General features: G+C 52.1%; 1 protein-coding gene and 1 long non-coding RNA gene across 2 annotated transcripts; one reads left to right on the top strand and one right to left on the bottom strand.

Annotated features, from left to right (window-relative positions):
- The first annotated feature begins 432 nt into the window (after positions 1-432).
- LOC144949272 (uncharacterized) lies at positions 433-4,407 on the top strand. Its single transcript, XR_013640262.1, has 3 exons — positions 433-496; positions 2,872-2,954; positions 4,244-4,407. It is a non-coding gene; the product is annotated as an uncharacterized LOC144949272 (long non-coding RNA).
- Positions 4,408-6,349: 1,942 nt separating this feature from the next.
- On the bottom strand, positions 6,350-8,405 carry LOC144949202 (uncharacterized). The gene is made up of 3 exons (XM_078879091.1): positions 8,330-8,405; positions 7,015-7,199; positions 6,350-6,503 (listed from the first exon to the last, which is right to left on the bottom strand). Exons 1-3 carry the CDS (start codon positions 8,403-8,405, stop codon positions 6,387-6,389), a joined length of 378 nt encoding a protein of 125 aa, XP_078735217.1. The 3' UTR covers positions 6,350-6,386.
- Positions 8,406-9,008: the final 603 nt, after the last annotated feature.

Here is a 9,008-nt window from a genome sequence, read left to right as displayed (position 1 = left end):
TACTTTCCAGAGCACCTTAAAATCCACAGAATGCAGGCAGTAGCGTCAAACCCTAGCATTAGCTCAACGCTATCCTCTGTTAAATAGCATTTTCAGTTTTAGCTCTTTGCCGTGGTGTTAAAAGTAATTGCAGGCTTGCACCTTCGCCTTTTACAACCCTTTGTCAGCTGTTGTATGGAGCTTTTATTGACCATACTTCACCACACTGGTCAGTGCAGGTTGGTGAGGGGTGGTGTGGTGTGGTGCTGGGGGTGGGGACAGAACAGTTCATATAATGCAAAGACAGCAAATCGGTACCAAGTCCGTCGAGTACACGTGGTAAAGGATCCTGAGCGGTGAAAGGCATTCGATCCCCACCTTGTTGAACCTCTGCAGAAAGGCGGTCGCGACATCCCGGGCCTCGTCCTCCGCCAGGGGGCCCAGCTCCACGAGGGGGCCGCTCCACGAGAGGGCCTCCTGCTGCCAGCCATGCCCCACGGCGGAGCTCAGCACCCAGGTAGCTCCGCCGTGGGGCCCTCCGGCTTCCGCAGCCCGGAGGAGGGCACTGCAGAGGTGGCTGGCCGACGCGTGACTTGAGAACTGATAGGAAGCGACAATTGATCAAATCAAGTACAACATTAGTCCCCCGGTGAACAGTGACATGGGTTAAATGTTTTTCGGTTCACGTTTCGTCTCCCAATAGGACCCCATGGTTTCGACAACGTTAAAATGTTGACTAACGGTATGCACGTGGACGCTAATGTCGGCCAATCCAAGCGCTCCTTCGCGGATTGAGCCATGCCCTCAGCCAATCAGGGTTGCCCATTTGAGCGCTGAGATCTCTACCGGCTTTGTTTACATCACGTTGTCTGTTCTGGCAGTGGAAACAGCTCTCTCTTGCAGACTCGGTGATTATTTTTTTTAACTTTAAAAATTACAAGTGAATTCGATTAACAGTTATTTAAATTAACGGTATATTTCGTGGAACGGATTACAAACGTTAATCGAGGGACTACTGTATAACGTACTTTTAAGACTATAAGGCACACCTTTTTCCCCATGAATGTTAAAGCCGAAGTTGGCGCTGCACCTTATCAACCAATGGATGCAGCAACAGTGTTACAAAGGGCGTGTTTCAATCGAGTTGTTAAAAATCCATCTTGCGGAAGATGGTACCGCCCGTAGCCAAACTGTTACACGACCGCCCAGGGGACAGAAGGCACCGCCATCTGTTCAGAATAACATTCCAGAAGTTAAAGCCGCGTATTCATTAAAAATCTCTCTGTAAGATGGTTCCCCCATAGCACCGCATTCCCCCCCCCCCTTGTTTCCTGCAATTGTAACACTCTTCGTAAATTTATGAGAAATATTTCTAGCAGGCTGTTAACAAACAAGAGTGCATCACTTCATTTCTAGACAGCGAAGGCACAATTGTGGCCATTGTATCGGTCCTCCCATCACGCCCTGCACGTTCACGTGACACTGCGTCATACACTGCGTGGACACCCCCGCACACTGCCATGGTTAGACCACCGTCATAAAAAAAAAGTGAAAACCACGGCTGTGTTATAGTTGAGCAGCAGGACAACAGAGACAAGTTTCTACATATAATGCCGCTTCCATCCCTGTCAGGAACCAACGTAGAATAATAGCCCCCCGTGCGGCCTTGTGCCTCAAGGACTTTGCTTGGACAAGGCCTGTCTGATCAACACTGGGGATGGGAGCAGCAGTGGTCGCTGTTCAAATGAACATGCTGGGCAGCTCGCCTCCTGCTTGCAGCACAATGTGGAAACTCCACATGTCTTTGTTGAGGATGAGTGCACCCATAGTGCAGTTACTGTTGACTTACGTTTAAAACATATATTTTTAAATTATTCCTTTTTAATAGTATATATGATGCTTCCCTCTTAACTGCGATTCTTAAATATGTCATTGTTAGTATTAATGTTATGTCAGAAACACTTAAGTCGGTGCTCTGCAGTTGCCTGGGTTGCAAAGTGGGCCAAGTTTAGCCTAATCCTGGCCAGCTGACTCGTAAACCTAAGAAAGAAACAAACAAACTTCCCACAAAGTGGATCTCAATTTTATCGTCCCCCCCCCCGCCCCCCCCCCCAACTCGCATGAGAATCCAAAACCTTCCGACAGTGCACCAGCTTGGCCCCGCTTTTCCGGAAGCACCCCGCCAGAGTATCTTCATTCGGTTACACGAACGAAGCTCCTGCACAAAAGCGACCGTTAGTATCACCTGGTCCAGGGCATCTACGAAGATGACTAACGGCAGCTCCCCTTCGCCAGCAGCCTCCAGGATCTCCTGCAGTGGCTGGGAGCACGCCTCTTCGTCCGTGCAGTTTTCCAGGGTCTCCAACAACGTCTCTGTGGTTACAGGGACATCAAAGAGATTGTCCAGTTCAGCTGGTCCTGAAAGTTGAGCTGTCCCGTGAAGCCGCTCGACCGACATCCACATAAACCTTTGGCTGAATGAAGTTACTCATTATGGTTAATATTTGTTGACCCACAGAAGCCTGACCGAGTCTCGGTACTCTTCTCAGGAGGGTCCTGCCAGTTTCACACTGGGGGTGGGCAAACGTCGCCGTGTGTTACTTCCCAATCAAGTGATTAGCGGATAAATGTTGTTTTTCCTTCAACTTTGAAACATGACGGCGGCACACGCACAACCTTCTTCTTTTCGGACGACATCGCGGCGGGGATCTTTTAACGGCCACTGTGAAGCGGGCGGCGTGTATTCCACGATTAATTCACCCGCAGTATTAACCAGGGCAGCCGTGGGGCTCGAACCGCAAAAACATCTGCAGGCAGCGGCAGACGCGGCACCGCTCGGCCACGTCACCGCACGCCACACCTCGCTGTACTTCCTCTCTTCCCCTCTGCCAGATGCTACACAACGGACCACCAACCTCCAAGGTCCACTCTCACAGTATCCGACCGTCTTCGATGTGCACGGTTCGCTACGTAAGGTGTGAAAGAAGTTCAACATACATACATCTTGAGAGTAAATTATGAATGGTAATTTACAGCCAATTGTCAAACAACTGCTGGAAAAAGGTCTGCCTGTGCCGTGGAAGTTGATTTGACTATACTTCACCACGCTGATTGAGTATAGATTGGCAAATCGAGGGGGCCCAAGATTGGCCCAGATGTATGTATGTTGAACTTCTTTTGTTCAGTACGTAGCCAATCGTGCTAATCGGAGGTGCGGGGAAGGACAACAACATTAGTAGTCCTTGAGAATCGAACTCAGGTCGCCAGATTCAGAGCACAGTTAATTATTCACATTACTATCAAATATTACGTGCTAGGATTAAATTATTTCAGCCGCACAATTCAGCAAAGGGGTGGGAGAGCCCGGGAAGTGGAGTAGGGTGAGATGAGTGGGGAGAGGTAGGAGAGTGCGTGGAGGGGAGTGGAGTGAGATGAGAGGGGAGAGGTAGGAGAGTGCGTCGAGGGGAGTGGAGTGAGATGAGAGGGGAGTGGTAGGAGAGTGTGTGGAGGGGAGTAGAGTGAGATGAGAGGGGGAGGTAGGAGAGAGCGTGGAGGGTGAGTAGAGTGAGATGAGAGGGGAGTGGTAGGAAAGTGCGTGGAGGAGAGTAGAGCAAGATGAGATGGGGGAGCTTGGAGAGAGCGCGGAGGGGGAGTAGAGGGAGATCACAGTGGAAGAGTGTGTGTGTAGATATTTTTATGGGGCACAGGTGTTGCAGCTGCCAGTCATCTCAGTCACTCAACCCGTGGCACCTGAGTCTGTCCCGTACACCTCCTGTCAGCGGGCGTTCGGCACTTCACGTGGCCTTAAAGTGCACATAGCTTGGCACAAGCGCCGTGGTGACGTCACTGCCACTTCGTGGCAAACGGCGGTTGTTGTTGGAGGAGGAGAGAGAGAGAGTTGATAGAGAAGAGGTAGGCAGGTGCAAGTCCCAATGAAACGTCCGTGATCCACCAACCTTATCTGCAAAGTAATGGATACAGTCTATAAAAGGCCAGAAAATGCAGCGCGATTGTTTGAATATTGTGGTGTGTAGTAACCTGGGCACTGGCATACCTTTCGAAGGGGGGTTCACGTGGCAACAGAGACGCTTAAGTAAGTTGATCAGTTCTGTGGAGCTTGGGCAGCAGCCAATGAAGTGGTAGAACACCGAGAGGCCTGGCATCTTTGGGGCACAAAATGCACAGCACAAGACAGCCGTAGCACGATGGCGCGCGCGCGCAGCCCGATCACTACGACACGATTGCACATTTTGTCAACCCGCAGCTTCACAAGGGCTTCTCCAACAGCGCAGCGGCAGCAGCCTGCGACAGCCGCTGCCTGCGTGGGGGAGCCGATCAGCAACACGCTGAGGTTGGCGAGCTGGTGGACAGCGTGAGCGGTAGACCCGCCGACTAACAAATCCTGCGGCTGGCCGTGACGCACGCACGACTGGGGTTTATACTCTACGCTCTTCAGAGCAGGGACCTACTGCTCTCCCAGCCTGGGCTCTTGCGCTCGACGCTGGAGGGTCGGGCCTTCTCAAGTGTTGCCCCAAGGATCTGCACGCCTTGCCGGCGGTGACCCGGCACGCTCAGAGCCTCCGTGTGTGTTCAGGAGGGAGTCGAAGACTCACTATTTTCTTATGGCTTTTACTTAAGCATTATTTCATTGTGCTTGCATATGATTTCAGTTTACAATGTTTTGATACCCGCTTGAGTGGAGGTGATATTACATTTAAAATATATACGGTTTACGCTTTACGTGACCCTGCGCTGCCCAGGGTTGTTGATGCTCACAGCTTTTTGTGGAGTAGCTGGGTCGGCGCGAATACCTTTAACGTCTCTGCCACGCATCTCGCCATGAGCGATGACTTCCCCATGCCTGGCTCGGCCCGAACGAGTAGCGGGACACCAGGCGCCGACGGTAATTCCTCGTCCGAGTCCGGCGCTTCGGCTTCTGAAAGGGAGATGAAACCCGTGTGCAGATTGCCGCAATAATTAAAAGTTATTAAAACGCTTTATTTTACTGGGTAAATCCCACCATTGAGCTCTTGTAGCTCTTTTTCGGAAGCCACCTGGCTATCACAAATGATCGCTCAACGAAGTGGCTGCCAAACACTATAAACTCACGTTGATTCTAAATGTAGACGTAAAAAGCGGAGAAACTCGGAGAAAAATCCACAGGACCACGGGGAGAACATGCAAATTCCAAATATTTAGGCATCAGGGTCGGGATCAAACCCATGACCTCCTGCATACCAGACTAGGTAGTTAACATCACAATCATTACCAAGTCATGCGCTGTCGTGGTAAAATAATCGCATTGTTGTAATTCCACTCCAAGTAAACTTTGCCCGCGCAATTTTCCTGAGGGCTGTTCGTAGTTGGCCGCGGTGCAAACAACACTAGGCAGACATCACGCTGGGCCATTCGATAGGCCAACTTGCTGCTCTGATGGAGCCTCACGTCCGCTTCTTCCGCCGGCTGTATTCAACGCTAAAGCCTCAGCCCGCTGTCTTGCTGCAGGGAAACCCGGCGGCTGCTCCAATTTCCGCTTCGTTTTGCTTGCGCCAGTGTTCTGAAGTTTCACGCGCCTCACCTTGACTCTGAGGCCTGCAGATGTGGGACAGCATCTTCCGCATTTCTCGATCTCGACCCAAAACGAGCTCCCTTCGCGTTTCCAGGAAATCGCGGTGCTGCTCGTGTTCCGCTCGCTCCCTGCGGGTACAACAAAATAAAAATAAACACCAGCGACAAGAAGCCCAAAAAAAAACGTCCGGTGTTGACAGCACGTCGCTGGCACGTCAAAGCCCTCATTACAGCCTAACGCCTTGTCACAACTGGAGAATCGTAAAGTCAAACTCGGTCGTTGTCTGATGCACCGGGCTTGTTATTGTAGTGCTTTTGTGGGGCTCCTGCATGATGGAACAACCTAAATGGGTTCCCCTGGCGATGACACGTGATGTCAGGAACACAATATTGGATGGCAGGACGTGATGGCCCATTTCCCATCGCCGGCCGGCCGCCCTGTAACGTCCGCAGGGAGTTGGCAGCCACTTCGTTGAGCTATCATTTGTGGCCAGGTCGCTTCTAAAAGAGAGCTACTTAGCTCAATGGGCCTTACCTGGTCAAATAAAAACGTTGTTTCTTTATATTCTTGGTTCTTTCGGTAAAGTCACGTCGAAGGAAAAGAACCAAGAATATGAATCCCTGCAATCACGAAAGCTTTAAATCAAAACATTGTTTCTTTAGTTTAGTGGAAATTGCCTGATGTCTATGAACCAAATGTTACGGAAGCTTTTCAATGTACCATTTACGACGATCCACATTCACGATATTGCCCGTTGATAGCGTTTAAAGGAAAACACGGTTTAAAAATGGGGGAGGGGGGCACATTGGAAATACGTTTTTGTTGCCTCGAAGAGGCCTCACCAGGAAAGGCCCTCCGTGCCAGGCGTGCGGTCGGGGAATTGACGCTGAATGGCCTCCTGGAAGAAGCTGAGGACACCCACACTGAATTCCTCCAGGCCTGACACAAGGATCCGCTTGCACGAGAGAATGCACAGACGAGCACAAGGGCATTTGCGGTGGCCAGGGAGGTGCTAACAGTTGCTCAACCTCTCTGGTCCTCGATATGTCTGAGATGTTTTCAGCCACTGAATGAGTGTTTGTATGTGTGGGTGGAAACCCGAGCACACTGAAGAAACCCATACGGATAGACACAGATGGAGAATAGTCCATGCGCTGTACCGCCTTCACCTGACAGCCCAGGGAATGGCTCCTCCTCAATGCCCACAGGAAGGGACTTTCACAACATTTGAATCTCGAGTTTCATCATTAATATATTTTTTTTACATAAAAAAAAAATCATGCCGTACGCACAACTTAATTAGCACAGTAATAGCGCTCCGGTTGGGGTTATTTTTTTCTTTCCTAAATATTTCTTACATTATTACAAATATTTATCGCAGGTAGCCTTCCGGCTTACCCCGTATTCTAGCTTACAGCGAGCCCGGCGTGCGACGCCGTCGCTCGCAACAGCCGAGCCTCCCTCACCTTGCTGGCGTCGGTGCCGGAGTCGTTGGTGTCGGAGTCGTCGCCGGCGTAGTGGCAGTCGTACTCCCGCGCCTGCCCCGACGGCGCGAAACGCTCGAGCACGGCGGAGCGCATGCCGGCGACGTGCGCAGCGCGCCGTGCCTCCGTCTCCGCGAAGTCGGCCCGCGCCCACTCCGGCAGGCTGCCTGCACGCGCCGAGCGCAGCGCGCAACAAAAACCAGAGCCGCGTGGAAGTGAAGGAGCCAACCGTGGGCAAGGACTCCACCGGAATCGTCAGGAAAATGCGTCCGCGATGTACTGTTGTATATCTGCCGCAATATATCTCAGTTTGTACGCTGTATATTAGGAGCCTCCCGTATTGTGAAAGCATGAGTTCACATATACATGTATGTTGAAGTTCTTTCACCCAGTACGAAGCCAACCATGCTATGCGGGGGAAGGACAACAAACTACACACAAAAAGCGGTTCTAAAGATATTAGTTTTCAAGGTGTTCATTACTGGTTGGGGGTTGACTCAATCCATCATTCCTAAGGGGACGATAAAATAGGTACCACTTTATGGGGAAGTCAACAGTGGTTGTCCTACAGATACGTTCTCCTGGCCATAATAATGTGGAATTTCCAACCACTAATTCCACGCTGATTACAGCGTGGAATTAGATGTGGAGACTAGGACCATACAGAGATTTTGTGAAACTCCTTTCCCACGGACGTCGAGGTGCCATACCGTGGCTCGCCAGCAGAGGGCAGTAAGCAGAAAGGGTTGTTGCCCCCTCGTGTTTTCTCCGGGTGCTGCGAGTTTCCTCCCACGTGTACAAACATTCATTAATTGGCTGAACATATCTTCAAATAAAAACCCAATGTAGCAGCAGCAGGACCCTCCGATGCAAGAGTCGTACGACGCAGTGTGGCTCTCCTGGATAAATAATCATTTTTTTAAAATCCAAACTCCTAATGCTAATGTAAGCATGAAATCGCTTTGACTCACCAGCCAACAAAGATGAAAACCATCTCTTGGCTGAGAAGCAGGAAGCAGGCCCGTGCCTGTCGGCACATATGAGGCTTTGGCACAAGCCACTGCAACACAATCAACGCCGATGTTTGAATGACGGTGCATCTCTGCTCCAAACACTCGAGTGGCGTCTCTCAATGTTGTGCAGTTCCGGAGATCGGTGCGATTGCGATCGCAGCCGGGTTTCTCTGCGTCTCTCTCTACCCTGACATTTAAATTATAGGAAAAAAATAAAACTGAATATTCGCGTGCAGGCCACGACCTTGTATACAGTCCCTGCAATCGTGTGAGCCCCCCCTTACCCGTGAGGTTGCTGCGGCGTACGTAGAAGACGGCGTTCGGGTTGCGGCTCCGGTAGGCGCCGTGCGCTATCTCCATGGCCGTGACGGAGAAGCCCGGCACCCAGGCGTACAGGGAGGCCATCTCCTCCGGCACCTCCTCCGGCGAGGGGATCCACCCGCACCTGGGCACAAACGCCGTCGGGCAATCAACGCCATCGGCCAGGCGAGAGTTCGCCAACGTGGCCAAGCGGCGGCGCGTTTCTCCCGCCGGCTTGAAGAGGTCTTCGCGGTTCGAGCCCGGCGGCCACCCTGGTTAATAACACGCAGCTCCGCATTTTCTTGCTCGTGCCACCGCACGGTTGGCTACGTACGTTGCGAGAGAAGTTCGACGACACACGTACGAAGGGCCTTCGCCGGAGGGAGGCCCTCCAGAGGTTTTGTTACACCTCAGGGGGTGGCAAAAACGAGCGCGTGCCGCGGCGTCTCTCTCTCTCTCTTTGCGCGCCCCACCGATGCCCGACGAGCCCCAGGAAGAATGGGCGGCCCTGCGTGTCGCCGTGGCAGCGGTCGAGCTCCCCGAGGCACGTCTGGAGCACGCTCGCCGAGCTGGAGCCGGCGGGGACGCCCCAGCGCAGGTCGCACTCGCAGAGGCGCAAGCGGCGACTCTCGCACCACTCGCGAAGGCACGGGAACACCTGCG

The sequence above is a fragment of the Lampetra fluviatilis genome, chromosome 53, assembly GCF_964198595.1.
Source record: "Lampetra fluviatilis chromosome 53, kcLamFluv1.1, whole genome shotgun sequence".
NCBI lineage: Eukaryota > Metazoa > Chordata > Hyperoartia > Petromyzontiformes > Petromyzontidae > Lampetra > Lampetra fluviatilis.
The sequence above is the reverse complement of the archived record's forward strand: the minus strand, read 5'-3'. Positions and strand labels throughout refer to the sequence as shown.